The sequence below is a fragment of the Aythya marila genome, assembly GCF_965140915.1.
Source record: "Aythya marila genome assembly, chromosome: 10".
In the NCBI taxonomy this organism is placed as follows: Eukaryota; Metazoa; Chordata; class Aves; order Anseriformes; family Anatidae; genus Aythya; species Aythya marila.
The window spans coordinates 11,642,430-11,665,264 of record NC_139051.1 but is presented as its reverse complement, the minus strand read 5'-3'; the positions used below and the strand labels follow the sequence as shown (position 1 = coordinate 11,665,264).

The 22,835-nt window shown below is 40.8% G+C and overlaps 1 protein-coding gene across 1 annotated transcript in view; it reads right to left on the bottom strand.

Moving 5' to 3' along the window:
* EEFSEC (eukaryotic elongation factor, selenocysteine-tRNA specific) overlaps nt 1-21,063 on the bottom strand; it is a 122,125-nt gene extending 101,062 nt beyond the window's left edge. The window contains exon 1 of the mRNA XM_082767965.1: nt 20,620-21,063. Within this exon, the coding sequence (XP_082624091.1) occupies nt 20,620-20,896 (277 nt within the window). The 5' untranslated portion in view covers nt 20,897-21,063. The remainder of the gene's footprint in view (nt 1-20,619) is intronic.
* Between the last annotated feature and the right edge of the window lie 1,772 nt (nt 21,064-22,835).

Sequence of the window (22,835 nt, the reverse complement as noted above, 5' to 3'; positions counted from 1 at the left end):
CGTCTCTTGGAATTTTTAAACATATTTTAGTAACTTTAGATAAAGTCTTACTCTCAGCATTAGGTGACAGTAAGACTTCCTTCCCTTTATCTTTAGTGTTAACTTCTTAAAGTCCTGTGATTTCTTCATCCTTCTGCCACACCTTTGGAAGCTCAGTCTAACCAGCAGCTTTGTGCAGCAGTCACAAAGTAAGAATTGCCATCACACACCACCTGGAGCTACACAGACAGACCCAAGTAAACATTTTTATGCTGAACTCTGCGCTTGCACTAGGTATAAATGGTAGTCTGTATGCAGTGGGAAAGCAGACACCAATATGAAAGCTGCACCTCTAAGGTTCTGAGGAAGAACCTCAAAAATCCACAATCCCAATAAACTGTTCTCTTCTAAAATTCAAGACTTTAGGGCAGCTACCCTCAAAGTCATGAAATGCACAGGGATCCCCAAGAAATGTGCAAATCTAACACTTCGGTCAAAAACTTGTTACTGGATTCTCTCTCTCCACCTCTGTTAATTCAAGGACATCTGTCTTACAATGCACCTGCAGCTTTGGGTAGTTTAAAAAATACCAGTAAGAAATGGATTTTAGACCTCTTACAGATCAAGAGCATATTTCTATGAGACTAATAAAAAATAAGTTTTCTTGAACAATTCTGCAAGTCACCAATCCAAGGGACAACCATTAACTCCAAAGATTCTAAATCATTCTATTAAAAACAAACACAAAACTGCTTTCCAGTAAAGCTGGGAATAAATTAATGTGATTCTAACAAAGTATTTCAAGTCCTAAGCTGCCTTGTCTCCGTCTTTGAAATAAAGTACCCCAGAGGTCACGGACCCCACACCAAGGAGCTTGTTTTGCACTAAAATCCAGTACCATCTACTTATAACAACACTGCACGAAACACGCTGTACCCACAGAAGAGTTATGGTAGGCTACTGGAAGATTCATGCGCAGCTCTCAGGCGTTTTTCATCCGAGGTTGCTGAACAAGATTTTTTTTTTTTTAAAGAAAAGAAATTAGAGAGTTTACATTTTCCTTTTTTTTTTTTCCCCCAAAAAATTAAAGACTGCTAGGGGCAAAGAAAAAAAGCATTCTTTAATTTTCTCTTCACCCTCCACAATACTGAAATAACATCAGTCAGGGTTATAAACATCTGTAATTGCCAAGGGAATGTACAATACGCTCAGAAACTCCAGGCCCACATATCCTGTAGCCCTGCACTTCACAAACAAAAGGTTGGGGAAAGAAAGAGGGGGTGGGGTACAGGGAATAAAGGCTTAAAGATTAAAGTCACAGGCAGAGACAGACGGCTCCGTTTTTTAATAACTGAAAACACGAGTTCTGCCTGAATGTGCTCATTGTTTTATGGCGGGGGGGAGAGGCTGCGCACGCTGGACTGGCTGGCGACAGAACTGCCTTTGCATCAAAAATAAGATTTACCAAAAGAAGGGGGAAAAGACACCACCCCCATGCCCTAATTTCCCCTCTTGCAGCATTTAATGATGCATTCAGGTAGAAATCAGCAAGTTACCCCACCTTCCCTTTATCAAATTGGGAAATATCATGATGGAAGGAAGTACCTGGTTGTAAGAGCCACACGGACACGACTGAGGAGATCCGACGGCTTTATGCTGTGAAGGGATACAGACTGCTACAGGAACACTCGTACATAACAAATCGGCACGTCTATGAAACACAGCTAGCCTATAAATCAGTATCTGATCGTTTATTTGCACAATAAAACCAATGCTGCAAGACTAAAGTATGTGACCTAAGCAGATTTCTGTATTGATTCAAGAAGTTCAGCTGTCATGGGGAAAGTTTTTAAACCCAGCTGAAAAAAGCGTCCAGCAGCTATACTTTTAGCAAACAAGCTCATGAGTTACATCCACTTCAGGAACTACACAAAATCAGTAACTTAACATGTTAGAGTATTAAAAATCTGAATATCTTCCTGTTTTAAGATTTTAAATCTCTTTTCTCTTTAAACCTAAGAGTACAAGATCCTGATGACTACTCAATATCCACGGTTGCACAAAAATTATTTTAAAATTCCATAAAATGCATTTTGTACAAGGGCATTCTTAGTATGTAAAGGGGAAATAATCTCGTATGATTTATTTCCATGAACTGATTTCAGTGCGGGAATGCTCAGGAGCCCACCTGAGGGCAGTTCCACTGCTAGGTGGGCAATGGACAACAGGTAAGCCACTAGTCTTTAAAGAAAAGACACACCTCAGTAGATGATCCTTTCAGTTTTATTCTAATCTAGCTTTAGTTGTTACTATAACGGAGCTTTTGTTCTATTATATCATTTTTTACCTGCCAGCTTTGCTTTACATACAGGGAGAAAGGAGATAATTCAACAAGACAACAGGCTCTTTCATCTAAAACCGTAAGACTCCAGTCATAACTTTTGGGGGAAGCCTAAAATAAGGCACGGGGAGGCACACAACAGGAGTCAATGAATCGCAGCCGCCTGCCCCAAGCGAGCATGCTGTGCAGGGAGGAATCGGTGGCCACACTGCGCAGCTCCCTGGCCAAAGCCAGACCTGGAATGCTCCAGCTGCCATCCATCCTTGTTGAGGCAACACTTCAGCATCATCAGCCACTGGACGTCTTGTTGAGATTAAAAATATTGTGCAGAGCTACTGTCTGTTTAGCAAAGACAAAAAGAGGGAGTCCATGTCAGAAAGGGAGGGGAAAGGAAAAGCCGAAACATGAGCTCATAAGCCAGCGATGGAGGATAAAGACAGGCTTTGTTTTACCCCACTCAAACCAAGTACGAGCAAGAGACTCATCACTGTTTTGAGCTTCAACTGCAAGAGTTGTTTTGTATGCAGTACTACCAACTTCCCCCCCTCAGATAACTAAATTATCCCTCTTTCTCAAAAATAGCTTTGGCTGATGCTCAGATCAAGTATTTAAGCACAGATGAAAACCCATGTAATAGATCCTCATCCTGCCACTGCTAGATGTTCTGACACTTCAGAAGCGTGTAAGACATTTTTGTATAGTAAGCATAACCCTTGGAAATATGACTGATGCTGCTCTGAAACAAATAAATTAAAATACATATTTAGAAAAAATACCTCGGAGGACTTGCTAAATACCTAGCCACACTCAGCAGAGTTGGGAGGAGTTACTAAACTGAAGATGCTTCTTTGGACAAAAGTGGCAATTCTTCACGTTTTTAAAAATAAAATTTGGTCCAAAACCACAAGATAACATTTAAAAATACAGTCTTCGGGAGATTAGGGGAAAAAACACTAGCAAAAGAGGTCTGTCCTCTGACAGAAACACTACCCACCAGGGCTGCCTCTAAAAGAGCTCAAGGGCAACAGTAAAAGACAGCAAGGGAAAGCACAGTCTGGATTCTAGTTTCTTGCTCTTAGGAAAAGGCGAAGAGGGTGGTAATTTACCGTGTACAACCAAATTGTACATGAAAGTTTAAAAACAGCCAATTAAAGCTAACATTATGGAATGGAACGGAGGGTCCAAGTGGAACGCATTAGATACGCATTCCAAACAATGGCTCGAGTCCGCCTGCGAGGCGGATCCTGTACAAAGAAATACAAAGGGTCAAGAAGTTCTTCTCGAAGGGAACCCCAGCCTTGACCAGGAGCCACATGCTGTGCCCAGCCGACGGAGCGAGCCGCACGCTCGCCACAGGGGAACAACAGCAAGGCCACAGGGCTACGAACAGGCATCGTCGGATCCGACAGCACACTGCGGGCAGACACGATGCGAACATGTCAGTCGAGGAAGGGCAAATCTCGTTATGATTAAGAATTAAATGTAGAAGGGAAACTAGGAACAAAGAAAAGACCCTCTACAACTCCTGGTAATACAACGTGCCTGTTCAAGTTTAAATCCCCTACGCAGTCATCGCACATTTAAGCAAAGCTTCACCTCTCTGTCAAGCAGCTCCATCTAGAATTATTGTAAGAGCTACCGACATCTAATGGGAAATTAGAACAGAAAGAAAGAAGGCTACCTCAAGTTACCAGGACTGTATTTCATTTAGTCTTCAGATTCTTCTGTACCTTGGAACATGGTGAACCCCCTATTTTAATGCTAATTTCTCTAACAGTAACAGAGCAAAACAATGTGTCAGAATCCCTTCTGCAGCTGGTTAGTTAGCAAATAGGACAAAAAAATAAGTTTATTACCCTTTATGTCATACTTCAACATACAACCCTGTGCATACATTAACCAGGAAATTCATTCAATTTCATGATATACAATTATATAAGACTTCTAATGCTAACACTCATCTCCAAACCTTCACCATCTCCAAATACCAACAAAATCACATCCCTTTCAAGAACAGCAGAGCTGGATCAAGAAACAAATTCATACAGAAAGGGTGATCCTCAAGAAAGACACACAAGTTTTATTTCAAGCACCTACATTACTACACAGCCATAGTAATATAGCACATGGGAAGAAATAAGTCTTTAAAACAAATCAGTCCCAAAGAAATTAAGGATGCCAATTCTTAGGAAAAAGAATCATTTCCTTCTCTGCACATAATCAGAGCCAAAGTGAAAAAAATATTTTGGAAGACCTAAATTTTTCTGGATAGTCTAGTAAGCAGTCATTTAACCAGCCCTGCTGAAATGCTGGATATTAGGAGCTTTTTTTCCACTTCCAAACTACAAAATTCAGATGAGACTAGTAGTTGAAGAGCTTATATTGCTCTTGCTAATGTTTTAAGAGTTAATACTGCATTATCAAGTAAGTTTTATTTGCAAAACTGCCTCAGAATTTACACCACTTTAAATCAAACTCAAAGCAGTGGTCTATTAGAGTGTTCCCTTCGCAAGGTTTTCAACATTCACGAAAGCTCAAACTCCTGTTTGTTTCAAAAGATAGCTTTGACTCAACACGTAAATCCTAGAAAAGATTTATTCCATGCTCAGCTCTCTGGCCTTTGGTCCATGTTAGACATTAGGCCCTGCCTGACAGTTCAGTACCAAATCACGAGCACAAGTGACCAATATAGCTTGCCATTCCACGAAATCACATCAGATTGAACTAGAGGATCTTCTCAAAAAAAAAAAAAAAAAAAAAGCCATTATCGAGTATAAGGTACTATTTCACACTTTCTGTCATGGAGAAATGCTTTTGCCAGTGTATATATTTTTAATTAAAGTTTCGCTGACGAGGATTGTATGAAATCTACATCTCCATTCAGAATAGTCCCATGTGACCAGAGGTCACATAAATCTCATACCCCTGTTTGTTTTGTCCCAACTACAGTCTCAGGCTGGATATGCTGTCTGAACTGCCAATACTACAAAGCAATCCAGATATTGCAAGTTGCATGCCATTTGTTCCACATTAAAACATCATCCATATAATTCATAAAAATCCACTGCAATAATGGAGGTGATAGTCATTGTGAAGGAGGAAAGCAGTCAAGTTTAATTAGTAAATAAAACTAGACAACACTTACCAAATTTAGAATTGTATTGCTTCATGTTTTATACCTAGGAAAGCATGTACCTTGTCAGGTGAACATACAAAAACCATCAACTTACAAAAAAAAGTCCTCTTATCTCTCAGAAATTCATGATTAAAGAGGTTTTATTTCAAGTATTTTGAATAATCTTGAAGGGTTCTATGGTTCAACACAGTCCTGCACAGTGATTTTACAGTCCCATTCAAATACTATACAGAACACACCAAGATATCATAGATACTTGAGAATAATTCAGCACAACCTCCCCAGCATTTTCTCTGGGATGAGTGAACTGAATAAAACCCAATTATTTATTCAGGATATAGGCACTTTACTAGCAGCAGTGGCAGTTTGTGTAAGTGACATCTGTAAGCAGTAACATCTGTCAGTTAAGTAAAATACTAATCAAGATCAGAACTTCTACAAAAGGCCACAGTTGTGTTTCTGAGACCCAGAACAGCCATCAGCAGAACAGTACAGCAGGTCCCCCAGCTCTTCATCCCCACAAGCACTCTCCCTCTTATGTTTCACTTGGTAATTAAGGACTTCTCTCCCCAAACTAAATTTTAAAGCTAGAACAGAGGCTGGAAACATCCCCAGGAAAGTGGGAAGAACGGCTACAGAAAACAACGTCTGCTCAGAATACTCACTGCTCTGCCAGGCTCATGTGACCGCCTTGCTGGAATGCTGGCACCGCTTGAGGTATTTAATGCAAATACCCAAGGGACTAACAATCCTAGATAAACAAGAAAATAGCACGGACTGCAAAGCAGTAATGCTTCCACTCCGGAGTACGCCGTACCTGTAAATTTACATTTGAGTTGTTTTTAAATGGATCGAGGTAACCAGCACATTTCAAGACACCGCTGGTCACACCAACAACTCCAAGAGCAGCAACTGCAGGCACGGAGCCATCACAACCGAGCTTGGACTGGATTCTAGAAATCAAGTGCCCAGAAGTCCAGCTAAACCACCTGCACTCCAGAAGTTCACCTCCACAATACAAGTCCTCAGGTGATTAAGAGAAGCAATTCCTAAGCAGGAATTGGTACCAACCAGTGTCAGAAGCAGAGCAAGAATTCCCAAAGATTTCACACTCCTCCCTTTGCAGGGAGCCATGCTTAGCTGCTTCTGCCTTGTACGAGGTTTTGTATGTTATCGCTACTTTCTACAATCTATTAGGTCTTGCCTTGTTTCACATGCAAGTCTTCTAGAACAACCGATTCCAAATTCAATCCTGACAACAGAAACCAAATTGACAGAACAAGGAATGGAGGACCCAGCATGCAAGTTGCACTGCAAATTAACTTAAGTAAATATGCTTCTTTTATTATCTAATCCCTTTGGCATTCTTATCAAACGATGGAGACAAGTGCTGGTGAAGAACTACATAATAATAAAAGAAGAAAAATAAAAAACTTTATTAAGTATATTCTCACTGACAACTTACTGTAGATTTCAAAATTAATTTTTGTTCAAAGAGTTCATGAAAGCATTCCCAATAATTTTTTTTATTATATTTTAAATGCCACATTTTGTCCACCTTGTAGGAAAAGTTACCTTGCTATATTGTAAAAACTTACAGTTGAAAACAGTGTATGAAGAGGAAAAGAAGTGATCTAGGTAAAAATAAACAAATGAAATTGTTTTTAATGACTGGTCTACATGGAATAAAAAAAAATGAATCAGATAAGCATCACAGATAGGCATTTACATTTTTTTTCTCCTTTAGTAAAGTAATGCTAGTATACTTGTTAAGCAAGATGCACTTTATGGGAGAAAAACTGTCAGACCATGAGTGGGGGGAAAAAAAAAAAAATAAAAAATTTGCTCATCTGGTAGTCACCATGTTTTAAACAAGCAATGTTCTCCATAGCTTAGAAAAAACAGGAGTTAAATATACAATGAGAAAATTTGCTCTTTACTGAAGAGTTAAAGTTCTGTCAGTCCACAAAAAAAAATAAACCACAACATCTCGGAGTACACGCATTGTGGGAAGGGATTTACCAGCAAAATGAAAGCTTTGAAATTTTCAGTACTAAGAGATAGCAGCGACAATCTATTCCCTCTGCAGTGGCACTGGGCAGGCGAAGAAGCCCACTTCTTTTCAGTAGCATTGCTGAACTAGGACTCAGGCTTCTATACTGTTAAACCTGGAAGCAAACTGAATATGTAGTCATTTTTAAACATACAGACAACATAAAACACACACAAGTATAGCAAGGGTGAGATATCAGCAACCCTACTCCCTATCAAAAAGCATTCTCCCTGACAGCCCACCAGTGCCCACCTAAATTTATTCCTTATCCAAGTCATGACAAAACAAACAAGGCCAGCTTTTAACAGTATTGACATCCTTTTCTCATCTCTTCCTCTTATACGAAAAGACATTAGTATACAGAAATTGCTTTTCAACTATTGTCTACTGCATTGACCCTCCTCTTGTTCCCCTTTCTCCTCATCCAGCACCATTTTTTTTTTTTTTTTTTTTTATTATTCTTGTGTGGAAGTGCTCAACTCATATACATAGAGAAAAATCCATTCCAACTACAAGCTTCAAGATCAGCCCGCTACACATGGTTTATTCCCCACCATCTGAGAGAGGCTTAAAAGGAAAAAAAAAAAAAAAAAAAAAAACTCATGTTTTCCACTTCTCTTCAAAAAACAGGTAACATTATCATTAAAAACAGAGCCTAGACTATAAACACCTCTACTGCTTACTTAGATGTTCTTCCACAGCGAGAAAAAAAATCTGCTGAAATTGCCAGGCATCAGCCAGATTCAATAAACCAACAATGCATCACTAAGATAAAGTAATGCATAATTAAAGAGTACTAATCACTGCTTAATGAAATGCTGAAAGCACAAGAAAGAGTACAACCTTGGTGATTAAAACCCGATTTTTTTGGCTCCTCAGAACTAACAGAAGTAGAGATAGCGCAGCTCAGGCATTTAGAATATTTGGTAATGATCATTACCACTTAGCAGCAGACCAGAATACACATGATTTTGGAAAACTAGCGTGATGGGGTGTTTTGCTGACCTTGTACAAAGTCCTGTTTGCCAACTTTAGACTACGGATTAGGCATCCTATATTTCAGTCGTGTCTGGTGCTACACTGCGCTCTGCTTCTTGTGAGAAGTTCTCCTAAATGCAGCACTTCAGCTGAGCTATCTGGGCTACTTTTGCCATGTCTATGCTGTACTATGCATCTGACTCCTTAAAAAAAAAAAAAAAATAGGGCAGAAAGAGGACAATATCTAACCCTGGTTCAGCATCCTCTTAACAGGAACCCACTTCTGAACAAGCAGCGCATCAAAGTGAGCTTGCACGGACTGGGACAAAAAGACAAAAATCTTTCACAGAAACCACAGCAGCATACAGAGTACTGCTGTCCCCAAAACGCGTGCATCTTGAGATTATGATTATTTCAGTTCAGTTTCCTGGAAGTTTTCAGAGTCCAATAAACACTGCAAAAATTGCTGCATTTCAGATGCTACAAAGTTGTTAGCTCTCCAGTACAAAGCAAAAATGCTGCTGAAATACTATCATACACTGCTAGAATAAATATACAGCTTAACCTCAAACATTCCTATAGCCCTTTTTGTTCCAACTGCTCTCATATGAGCCCATAAGCTATTGCAAGAAGGCTTAAAACAGTATGCGCAAGCTTTGAAAGGACACCATCAACTAATTTAAATTTCACATTAGTCTTTTCTGTATTTACCTCGGATTGACTCAATTATATGCAAGAAAACAGGAAAAAAATTCCATACACCTGATACCACTTTAAACATGCTCCACAGTTTTCCTAGCTAAGGTTTACAGTCCTCTTAAAAAGGACAAATAAAAAAAAACTTTAAAATTCAAAGGAAAAAAGAAACAAGCACGTTAATTAAAATAGCATTCAACCACTGCATCAATTTGAATACATTCCTAAAAAACATTCTTTTAAAATAAACACGGTGGTTTCTTGGTGCATGGGTGGGTTAGGAAAAGGACAACAGGGTTTATATTTAGAAACAAAAGTTAAATGTATCTTCACATTTGATTTGAAGGGCTTTAAGTTACAACAAGTGAAGAAGCCATCAACACCTTAACTCAGAGCTGGCTATTACGAGAATAATCAAGTCCTTCATACAGCAAATAAAATTTAAAAAATTTAGAAAATGAAAAAAATACTTGTTAGCGAATACAGTTTGGTAACAAGACCACGCATCTGAAGATGAAATTTCAGTAAAACCTGGACTTGCAGTCACCCATCAATATATATGTTTCAGTTCAGAAGTCTTTCCTGCCCTTCACCTTTGAGTCCTTTCTCTACGCAAGGTTTGGCACAGGTCAATTTAACATCAAATGCATTTTTTTTATTGCCTCTAGATGTAACATAGAGCACTCCAAACAGACGAGGGTATCTCTTCCACAAGAGATTCCAGTTGAAAAAGCAGCTTTGGACAGAAGACAGCATTACTGGATGCCCAAATACACAGCACAGACTAAAGGGCAAGCTCAGTAAGAGATGGGTAAACATCACCAACCACCACAACTTCATCAGAAGGCCTGAAAACATGGGAGGATCTCAGCTGTAGGTGAAAAGCCCACTCAGGGTAAACAATTATGGCCCCTTGCCATAAGGTGTAAAATTTATAAAGTAAGCAAACTTAAAGAACAAAACAATTTGCTTTGGGATGCCCAATTCATGGCTTTTTATTTAGAAATATCAAGTATGTCACATTCAAGAATAAATATGATCAGCAAAACTTTTTTTTAATGCAATTTGTGTGTATACATATGTGCCTTTACACGCCATTTTGGTCTAAAATTTTTTTTAGGCATTAAGGAGTGTTTTTTTAATATATATAATATATATAATGCATATATATATATATATATATATATATTTTTTTATAAGAGGAGAAAAGGTGATAAGCAGTTGTTAGGTTTTTTTCTTATATCACCAGATAGAAGTAAAAATCACCAGTAGTAGTATCACCAGGCACAGGCCAAAGTTTTGATGTCATATGCCTGAAGCTGGTCACTTCTATGACCAGCACTGGTGGCATGTGGGATTTGTTGTTGTGCATTTGAATAATCTCACTGAGATCAGAAAGATTCTGATGCTGAATGCTTTTTAAAGTGACTTTATGTTTGGGGGTTTCTTTAGTCTCTGAGAGCAGCCTAGAAAAAAATTAAATGGCATTTGAACTATTTTCTTTACTCCCTAAGAAAATATCTCTTGGTCAGCTCTTCTAAAAACTTTAAAGGCTGCTTCATAAACTATTTAAGTCCAAACTCCAAAAGTTTGTGCTTAATGCACGGTATAGGATTTTTTTCCATAAATCTTCAGAGAAGTTTGGGGATGCTATGGTTCCAAAATTGCATACATGTAGAGCTGCATGGTAAGGTCAGGCAACACAACCACTTCTCTGAACCCTTCCACCATCCTGTGACACAGACACGTGCACATTCCAGCCCTGCAGGATTGGGCAAGCCACCTCTATAAAACTGCACGGAACGATCCCGTATCCTCACTCCCACGTTTATCTGCTGAGCCTCCATACCCACACAACCCATCCAGAGCTGAGGGGTTCGGACACCATCACTGACTACCCAAGCACGAGGGTTAACCGTGACCCAGCTGCTAAGTTCTGAGCCCTCCTGTCTGGGGGACACAAGCCCAGCACAATTTCATGGCTATAATACGCTGGGAATTGCAGCGGATCAGGTGCTGAAAGCTCCCCCCAAGCCATGCTGACTGCTTTTCCTTCACTTCTGTTGAGATAAAAAGACACCAGAGCTGCCACCGCTGCTGATGGAGTGGTTGCAACCCGCATGGCAGCAAGCAAGAGCATCCCAAACCCAGGAAGGGCTGAGACCTGTCCCCGTTCATTTACACGCACAGTCTAAGCCACGCTTTAAATCATTTCGCATACTGGAATGTCAGCGTGGATAACCACTGCCAGAACACGACACAGAATCCCCCAAAGTCAACCACAGGTTCAGGTAATCATGACCTCCCCTTTTACAACATAAATGCATAATTTCCGCACCACTCTTTGATGAAGGGACCACAGACTTGAAAAGAGGAAACAATTACAGTCATTAGAATTTCACCCAAGCATGAGATTTAATCTCGGGCCACGGTCTTGCCAATGGCTGTGGGGGTCTCAATGGAGACAAAATTGCTCCGTGGGAGAAAAAAAATGCCTCGATGATGACATTAGTCAGCAAGAGAGACTGAGCTTTGTCTTCCATCCAACGGCACGGTTAAATACAAGGAAACCATTTTCCCTCCCCCTCTTGATCCCAAAAAAAAAGGAAAATACAATAATTATGTTTCTTTCTCCAAATGCAGCTTTTGCATACTTTGGAAACTTTCTTCTCCAAAGCAATAATGCTGGAAGGGAAGTGTTTAATATAACCAAAGTAGATTTAAGTATGAATAAACGCCTGCAACAAAAGACGTTTTCCCTTGCCTACCCTGGTTAATATAATTGGACAGTACCACCAGCAATTCTCTAGTATTCCTATAGCTTTCCTTAGCCAACAGGTTCTCAAAGACCATCTCAAATTTTACAGATAGAGGAAACATCTCTAAAATATGCCCACCTGCTCTACAACACATTTAGTGGAAATAAAAGACGGTTGAAGCTTTGCACAACAAATTGAGGTGCAGTTCCACAATTAAGAAGAGTGCCCAAGATCTGAGAGCACCAACTACTGCTACATGCCAACCACATGTTGCATCCCAAAGAAGACGTAAAACAAAGGAAAACTTTGGCACAGAAGACAAAAAAACGCTTCAGGGGATTGGATTAAATTCACTTGTCTGGCACTGCAGAAAAAGCAGAGCTACAGTCAACAAAACAACATTCATGATCCTTTTATGGCAAGAATTGAAAGAAAATAAGAAGTTTTTAAGCAAACAAAACATTAAGTCCAAATGAATCATCTCTTCTCTTAAGGCTGGGGTGAGCAGCCTGGTTTCTCACCTAGGTCAAATTCTATAAATCTCAAAACCCAAACTTTTTTTTTTTTTAAAAAATAATAAAAAAAAATCACTCTCCCATGTCATCCTTTACCCTTGCAATACTGCTGAACACAACCAGTCCATTTTTGTTTAAACTCTCTTATTTCCTCTTCTTCCACTACTCACCAACTTGATCATATTCTTCATACACGGAGTCTGGCTGCAACCACCCCTAGTGCTGGTAAAGCTGATAATTACAATCTAATGTAAAATTAATCAGCTTAAGTTTGAAACAGAGATCGTAATTCAAATTGCAAGCCAACACTAACCATTTCATGTTCACTTGGAAGTGATTAGATAGGCTGTGCAAGAACATTTTGGTAGAATAACTGATAAGGAGATGGGAAGTAAGAATTATTGGTATTTACTTAGCCTGCAACGCTTTTGGAAGCAAACAGTTTAAAGGAAGCACTTCAGAATGGCTATTTAATCTGAATTTTACAGATAGCACTGGGAATACGTTCTCACTGAATGCACAGTATCTTTGCGATCATGGCTATCGTACGAGCTGTTTGAGTCCTTCTTTGCTGGAGCTCATGCTCAGTTTTGCTCTGTTATGAGCTGTGACCCACAGAACACAACGCGTTCAAGAATCCAGCTGGAAGTCACCACCACTGAACATCTGTCCTTGCTCTTCTGCTTGCCAGGCCAACCTCAGGGTTCCCAGACAGAAAACAACTAGCTGCCACACCGCAGGAACAACTATTTATTCCACTTATGGATGTTAACAATGACAATGTGCAGATTTGGCTTGCTCTCTTAGCTGGAAGATCTGCTGCATGTCTGTTTTAGCATCGTACTCTAGATTTTTCCATCTGCATTTTGTTTTTCTAAGGGCTTTGAAGAACACCACTACAGCCATCCAAGAACATACACTATTACTACCGGTAAAAAACACACAAAACCCCCCAGACCTATTAAGGAAGCAAAGTTCATGGCTCCATCAAGCTGAACCAGTTTTTAAAAGTGAGTTTTATACATAAGCAATATATCATTCAACTTGCATCTAGTAATTGAAGACAGCTTCCAAAGCAAGCTGTAGAACAAATACCATAGAACCTAATCAAACTGCTTTAATAAGTAGACCACTGTGAATTGCTAAATTGGACCATTTAGCAAGCAAACAGATCCATCATCAGTAAAAATACTACTTGGAAAAGTAGGCTTTAAAAATTGCTGTTGTCAAACTAAATTAATTATAAAGATGCTTCACATTTTACAGTAAGTTATAAATACCTGAGTAAAATCTATTCTAAGACTTCATATTAGCTAATATTTAAAATCTCCTAAAAAAAGATTAATAAAGCTCAACCACTCTCCCAGAGAGCTTACAAAATCTCAGGCAAGAAGAAACATGACGCAAAAATGAAATGAAAAGGCATGCAGTTATTTGATGAATGCTAGCACACAGTATGATGGAACAAAGAAATTCTGTTTTTACATCAATAGGGAGAGCGATCAAACAGAGTTACTCAGCACCATAACAGCGCTTGGTTATTATGTTTTCCTGAGAAGCTGTCAAGTTTTTATGTCAAATAATGAAGTGCGAATTAGCACAATTTTGTTGCACGTAAGTATGCACACACAACCACTCACAAGCTTTGCAGAAAAATTATCCCATATTAGCAAAAGAATTTAACATTCAAACACGGTTCAATAAAGCTACTCATTTACGATCTACATTTAAGATGGAGAATTAAATTATAAATCACATCTTCAGACAACATACTCTTTTTAAATATTGAATACTAGAAACACTACATGAAACACGACAGAACTCTGGAGTAGAAGAGAATGTAATTATTCAATATAACTTTTGAGATCAGAAGATGATGGCTTGCTGTTAAACCCATAGAACAAAAAGGAATGCTCTTCCTGATTTTCTCTCTGATGTTACTGAACAGTTGATGCGTACTTTAGGAGCACAATGAACCTGTACAACTAATAGGGAAGTCAGCTTCAAATCAAAAAAAGCAGTGAAGAGCATAAAATAGAAATCGTAACAGGCAAGTAAACTAGCCTCGCTGTTACTACACTCAAAAAAGCATTAATATGCACAAAAATAAGAAGGAATGGAAGAGTAGAACAATTTAAGTTATAATATAGATAGATTAAAATTCCACAAAGGCCGCTATTCTGTTTTAAAGTATCTGGTACACACACCTAAAAACAAGTTTCATTCTACTCCTAATATACAAGCTGCCCTACACAGCACAGAAACAATTCAGAGTGGATTTAGTACAACTGCCTTGCTTTTACAGGGTTAAATGACATGGGAAAACAGGGAAGAAAATAAAGGAGTTGTGTACCGAGTTTCATGGTTCCCGCATTTCCAATTGCTTTACAGGTTAAATTAGCTAATCTTCCATAGTTGTAAAATAAAATTAAAAAAAAAAAAATGACCCTTTATGTGGATGAAGTGTCATCCCCCCCACGTGCAACTTCAATGAAAACCAGTTGTTTCATCTCATCTGGGTTACCTGCCTCTGTCATGAAATATAGACGACGACACCCTATGCATTTTTACTGCTTAAGGTATAAAAACGCTATTCAAATTGTAAATGAAGTAAGACTAACCTTCCTTAAAAGACAGGGGTCGTTTTCTTTAGGAAGGAGAAAGTTAAGCCACAGTTGAGTTCTAAATCTTCTACTTGATTTTGTTTCATTTCCAAGTAAGGTCACCCCATCCCTGCTGACCTGTTACCCTACATACTTATCACTGAGATCCTACATCGCAAGCAAACACTGCCCTCTTGTGCGCCGAAATGTCCTGTAGACACAGCTGCATTTCAGGGGGTTGGGGAAAGGACTTTTTAGAGTATTACTGCTTTTATACCAGCTGCCTCTTCTTTAGACATAGTTACTTAATAGAAAAAAAAAAAAAAAGCGTTTTAATTTCAATAAAAATAGTCCTTTAATTTGTCTCACAAGTAGCAGGCTCCAACCAAATTCCTTGACGTGAATTTAAAAACAGCATGCAATTTCAAGAGAAAGGCTTTTCATTCACAGAAATAAAGTTTATTTGCATTTTTAACACAAAGCAATGTCAGCAATCTAAATTGCTGACGTTGAACCGTGAACCCAACAAGTTTACTAGGGTTTAGAGAGTGCTAGCTGGAAACGGTGAACTCTTGACTCATAAGCATTTTCACTGCATCAAACCTCAGGAAGAAAAGCTACATTACATGGGACTCGTAGTTTAATATTTTCAAGAAAATGAGGTTGCTTGTTAGGTTATTCTCACTTCAGGATGGCAGGCAAATCCTCAAAACCCCCCCCCAGTGACCTTCCTGACCAGATGAGTAGCTGTTGAACACCACAAAGCACTCTGTTCTCCAGAAAACACGCTTCCCCTCAACAGCCAACATCAAGAGGCCACTATGAAAATTCACAATAATCCATATATATAATGTAAGATGTATATAACGCTCTAAAACTGTACAAAGCTCTTTCTCACCTGGGATGGAAAAAAAAAACAGGAACTGTTGTATCTTCACAAAGGTGTCAACAAGCAAAGGTTGGCACTGATGGCAGTATATTTTCTTGACAGTAATGGAAAGGTAACCCTGAATTTACAAATTCTCTTAAAACCTTACAACAACTTCATCAAAACAACAAATCTGCGATAAAAGTACCTTCTTTTGGCGCTGTGTTAATCTTACAAATAATCTGCATCTGACCGCCTTTGAATGCTGGTAGCAAGCCCACATTCCCCTTGATCTCCCAAGACTGTTTTCATTGTACTCATTTGCATCAGCAAGACATGCTTTCGCTATGCTCATTTCCCCCTCCCCAAGCTCTTGTGCAAGTTCAAAAGTCTTGGCCCCTCCGATGTATCAGGTATGAATTAATACCCTTCCTTAACGGAACACAGCAGCAAAGTGGAAACAGACACTTGCAAGGCAGTTTTCTTTGAAAGGAACTGCAGGGACAAATGGTGACAATGAAGCTCTGGTTATAAAGTAAAGAGGTCAAAGGTTCAGCAAGGCACAAGGATTACAAAACTACAAGTTCGCCAGAATTCCCCCACAGGTTTAGACAACCAGGGTCAAGCAGTAGCTTTCCAATTAAAACCCTATAAGGCTATCCCATCCTTTGAACTTCACAGGGTAAAAGAAAGATAACTTTCTTCTGTAGAAGTTCTTTTGAGAACCCATCTCAGAGCTGAACAGAAAAAGCATCTGACAACAGCTCACCTAAAACAAACCCCGCAGGATCCCCTCTCTGCATGTGTGTGGGGGAAGCTGGGGTGAGGTAATCATGTTCTTCTGTATTAGTGTGCTGACCCTTTGTAGGGCATGAAATTAACCATCAGCAAGTAAAAAATCTGCTACTGGTTAGACTACTTTGCTACGCAAAGTGGTCTTAAAATGAAATATGGGGATTGAATTTCTTCTGGAAGATTAACTCGTATAACCTCTCTGCGGGCATCCCCTGCTGAACTCATCGGAGACACCATTCTGGATGCACCGTCTGCAACACACAAACCTAAAAGCAAGTCTTGTTTTACTTCGATTTGGTTAATGTCAGTTTGCCAAAGACTGGAGAGCTGAGATCTAACACAAGGATGGAAGTCAAAAAAAAAAACAAAAAAAAAAACAACACACACACACAACAACAAACACAGCACTGACAGAGACTACTTCATCCCAGTGAGTGTGCAATTTTGACAAGATACCTCTTAACTCTCCCTAGCAATGGAGGAAAGCAGCATTGGACTCTGCACTCATTCGTTCAGTGCAAAAGGCAAGCACGGCTGATATGAGTGCTTCTTGTGACAAGCCAAGAATTGACCATTAAAATTCAGTTATTCAGATTTGTTTTTTGTTTAGCCATTTGACTACAAACAGCCATAAATACAAGCAGCACTTGTTGTATGAAAGACTACCTCCTGCTACTGCCAAGTGAAGTCTTGAAACTCGTATCAAGTACTAGGAAAAAAAGTTCTGTTCCTGCCGTTCAGAATAGTGCAAATAAATGAAGTACACAGCAGAGTCCAAACCATGCAACTATCCAAAGTAACTTAATACCTTCTTGCGACATCAGACACAGAAGTCTGTGGCAGAAGAATGAACCAGCATGGTTTAAATACACGCAGAAAACACGATGTACTAAGTCAGGTGCCCATCACATATTCCATTCCAGGCTTGACTATCACCTTCCAGATAAAACTTTAAGAAAGCAACTTGGGTGGAACTGTTCACAACATTTCCAATTCCTAGCATGCAGGTTAGAAAAAAACAAAACACACTTGATTTAGCATTCGATAGGTTTTCTTTTCAAGGACAAGCTTTGTAAGAAAAATGCAGCCACAGAGAATGAAATATGACTTCCATTTTCCATTCCATTTGCTTACTGCTCAAATATTCTGCATTCACTTAATCCTAAGGTATCGTCTCTAAATAAGCATCCTGTGAGTGACTGTGAAAAGTATTTGCAAGGTCAAGTGCTACCTAGTGTAGCATGACAAAAATGCAATACTACATTCAGCCATGAAAAATGCCCTTCAAGAATTAGCCAGATTCAAAAATATGTTAAAGAACAGTAAATAGTTTCAGCTGATCTGCAAGTGGGTTTATCAGCCTTGCACTGGAGAGGAATTAACCCTTAGAGTATTTTGGGAGCACAGAAAAGATGCTGGTTAGAGAGGACGACAGGCTGCTGATTGCTCTTGTGAGGCTGGTAAAAAGCTCCTGAGAAGGAGCCTCTTGAGCTAGTTGCCCAGTGGCAGATTTAGCAAACTGAATAAAGCCACTGCTACCCGGCCACAGCAGACAGCAACCCCCAACAGGGCATTCAAAGGGGATCCAACCAGTTTACACAACCTTCAATGAAAGAGCTTCAAGCAGAGCATGCAGCAGCATATTTTCACGCCTGTAGCCCCAACAGCAAAAGCTGCATGCAGATGAGGATAACACAGAAGAGAAAGCTGCCCTCCTCTCACCCCCTTTCCAAATCCTCACATCCTGCTCCCTTTATTGGAGCCCCTCCAACTCCCATTTTTCTGTAGGTTAACTCAAGCTGCAGAAATCTCAGGCCTTAATGTCAGAAGAGCGGTATCTTCAAGACCTGGGGGAACTCTGACGTGCAGAATTAACATAGGAAGATAGAACATTTTGCTCTGATATTTTATTTAGAAGCCTTAGAAATAGAAAACATAAGAAGAAAATGTAAGAAGAAAAACATAGCATCTAAAAAAGAGCAGTAGCCTTCTTGGTTGCAGTGAAAATGCTTGGAATGGCAAACCCTGAACACTTATGCTGAGAAAGAAGATGAAAATCTAAATTTTAAAGTACTGTGATCTGGGAGGCCTGGCTTTCCACTTCTGAAAAGCTGAAAAAAGGTGGCAATATCGAAATACTGAAGGATGTATCCTATTACACATGATATACTTCAGTTTCACCGAAACATACTAAAATTGAGAGTGCACTGAATAGTCCCAGCAGCATAGATCACGTTTTAACAACAAGGTCTCACTTTTTAAACCTGGTAGTAAAAACAAATAAGCATCCAATATCAAGATTTATGTGTATGCTATCAAGCATGCAGCTGAAGTTCCTAGCTCTGAGTATTAACACAATACTGCATTTTCTTTGCAATTCTGTTTAATATATAGGATTGCAGTAAGTCATACAAATTAAATATTTTCATTAAAATATGTACTCTGGTATAATTGGAACTAAGCAAGTTTGATAAGCTTATGTGCCGGAATTGGTACCTGTACAAGAACCATGCTTGCTGGGAAGAAAAATTATCATTCACCCAGTCTAATCCACATCCTTTCTTCTCCCAACGTGGCCCATCAATAGTGCTTTTTGATTAATTTATTCAACCAACTTAGACAGCTGTGACTAAACGCTGTAAAGTTCTTCATAAAAACAGTAAGTAGGAAGCAATAAGAAGTTTATGTATCAAATAACCACTCCAAAATAAGTGATAACAAAAGCTATTTTTCCAGGCCTTCCTGAGTCCTCTTCAGAGAAAGCTCACCCCACTCAGATTAGTTGTTTCCTAAAGAAAGAAGTGTCTATCTGCAAGTCACTCTACAGCCTGTCCAAGAAAAGCTACCAAATGCCAAAATAAACTTGGCTCTTCAGAAGATAATCAGGTGCTTACAATTACTTAAGCCCAGTAACAGACTGTAAAGCACAAAAGACTCAAAGACCACAGATTTCAGGGATTCGGCACACAGCCACTCCTCTCTTGCAGCTATTGAGCGCACACTGACAGTGCTGCAGAAATCAAGAAGTGAAGTATTTATTATTCTACCCAAAAGAAATGCAAGCAGTACAATGTTATTACTGCTAATACCACTTACATGTATTATGACTGCTCAAAAGGGGGGTTAACTTGTACATCGTGAAGAGTAACTTGGCCTGAACCTCAGCGTAGCTGCCAAGACACAAAACTACCACCTCCTAGACGCTAAGGAGGCACTAGCACAGCAAATACAGGGGAACTGGATTTTCTGAAGCCCCTGTAGCTTCAGTTTATCAGCCTGGGAGTACTTCGCATTGCCTGCAGCCACAATCCCTGTCAGGCACCAACAGGCTCTCAACTTTAAGAGACAGAGGCAGGAGGTGCTGTTCGTCACAGAACAAGGTGAGCTAACCTAAAATGATCTCTAAAGCCAGCCAGGTGAATCTCCGTGTATCCTCAACGAAGACTAAAATGGAAGATGACTAAAACCCACTTGATGCTTTCTAACCATACAATTTTCATGAGAAGCCCTCGGCCTCCGCACCAGCAAGGTCTGCCACACGTGCACACCCACCAGGTGCACCACAGCTCCCAGCACAGGGGATACCAACCTGGCAGCTTCAACCAGGGGGGAAAATGAAGCTACCATTACACTTCCACACCGCAAACACTCTTTGTACGCAACAAAAACTTTTCTCCAAGGGCTTGCAAGCAAACCGGCCAGGCCTGCACCAAGACCACCGGAGCACTCTCCTTTCCAGCCAGCCTCCCTCGGAGCTCGGAGCGCGGGGCTGGTGCTGGAGGGGCCCCGGGGATGGGTGACGAGGCCACCAAACCTGTGCCAGCCCCGACCCGAGCCCAAGCCCGAGCCCCGCCGCACCGGGCCGGGGAGGGGCGGCCGCCCCCGCTGCCCCTTACCGCCGATGATGGTGCGGATGAGGGAGGCGTGCCCCGGGCAGTCGACCAGGGTGAACTGGAGCTCGCCGGGCCCCGGGCCGAGCTGAGGAGGCAGGGCGGTGCGAAAGCAGGAGAAGCCCAGATCCAACGTGATGCCCCGCGCCCGGCTCTGCGGAGCCCGGTCGAAGGCGGCGGTGGAGCCGGTGGTGCTGAGCGCCCTGGCCAGCGCCGTCTTGCCGCTGTCGATGTGGCCCAGGACGCCCACGTTAACGTTGAGGACGCGGGGCAAAGCGGCCATGGCGGCGCCGCAGCCGGCAGGGTCCGTCCCAACAGCGCCCCTGCGGCAACGCCGGCACCGCCGCCGCCGTTCCGCGGCCTCCGGCCCGGGGAGAGCCGCGGCCGGAGCCCGGCCCGGCCCCGCGGTGGTTGAGGGGGATGCGGAGAGGGGAGAGGCGCAGCCACCAGCCGGCGCGGGCTGGGAGCCTTCCTCCGCTGTGGAGTGAAGTAAAAGTGGTGTAAAAGAGCTGAGAGGGCGTCGTGGTTGTGGTACATATGCCAAAGGGTGGCCCCGAGAGGCAATGAAGCAGCCGCATGCATCGTGATAGGTCACAACCACATCCACAGTGATGAAAGCCACCCAAATCACAGAATTTCTAGATTGGGAGAGACCTCAAGATCATCGAGTCCAAAAATCCCAACAAAAAAAAACCAACTCACCTCACAGCACCACCAGTCACAACCACACCTACAGCAACGAAAAGCACCCAAATCTTAACAAAAACCCCCAACTCACCCCACAACCCCTTCCAGTGCCTCCTTATCTAGGGGCAGCAATTAAACCCAATAATTTCATACACCCAACAACTGGTGGCCCCTTTCCAGGTGGCCTGGGGCTCATCAGGGCCAGGCCTAGCCACACCTGGAGGGAGCCATGAGCACCTGCTGAAGGCCTTGGGGACAGGTTTCCCTAATTGTCCCTGCCCACTGTCTTGCCCACACTAATTAGTCACTGAAAGGCCACTCAGCCTGGCCCACTCGCTGTCACAGCACGCCTTTGTCCTGCCTGCAAGGATACCTGGGCATGGTCTGGGGCTGAAATTTGGTTTATGTTGCACAGACATTGTAAATTCACATTAAAAAAAAAAAAAATCATTCATTTTACTTTTATTCACTAATTTCTGAACTTGCATAATTCCTTCTCCTGCAAGTATACTTCCTTTGTGTAGGATACTTCCTAAAAATGATACCTTGAAGAGATTAAGAACAAGCAAGATCAATCAATCAAGTACTGAACAGCTCTCTGGCAAACCAACACCAACCACCACCAACCAGGTAGACAATCATCTGCAGCCTGGGAGCATGTAACAGGATAAGGGCAGGAGCACATTTCACTAGTTTAAGTCACCTGGCTTTACTGATATCCCTTTATTGATATCCCAGGAGGAACACAGGGCCAAATGCTGGTCACAATACAACATAAGCGTTAAGACATGTGATCTGCATTTTCAATAACAACTACTAAGTAGTCTTAAGTACTATTTCAACTGATAACAGCTGTTTACAAGCCAAGAAAACAATACTGGAACTGTTTTAGGCCATACACAGGTGTCCAAGTAGACTAGACCTGCACTATACAGATTTATTTTTTTTGAGAGCAATGCTGTTGCTCACCTTATACAATAATATGTATTGCTAATAGCATTTAGCATTCACAGCTCAGTAACTAATCATAAAATTGGGCCAGAAGGGTAAGATGACTTCCTGAGGTTATTTGCAGCATCATGGATTTATTTTAGACTCTAAACACCAGGCTTTCTTACAAAGAAAGTTGCTTCATATCTTTTCAGTATGAAAAGGTTTACAGAGCTTTAAATCTGGGTACAAATTACTCCTCCCTCCTAGCCAAAAAATGCAGAAGTCAAGATGCCAGAGTCAATGAGTCAGTGGCACAAGAGAAAAAAAAAAAAAAAAAAGGGCAGACATTCCTAGCATGCAGTGCTATTTGAAAGAAAACTATCTCCCTAAAGGAAAGAAAGAAACTCACAAGGAGTACTGCCAATGCACTGAGCTAGCCTGGTTAATAGGTTTCTTCAGCAGAATAGTTCAGCTTGATGGGAGCTCTGTCATGGGAGCTGAATTAAGCATAATGTCACTTTTCAGACCAAGTTCCCAGGCTTTGAATAGTTTCCTGTGAAATCATAAGGCTTCATAGCTCATGTGCATTTCACTGCCCTGAA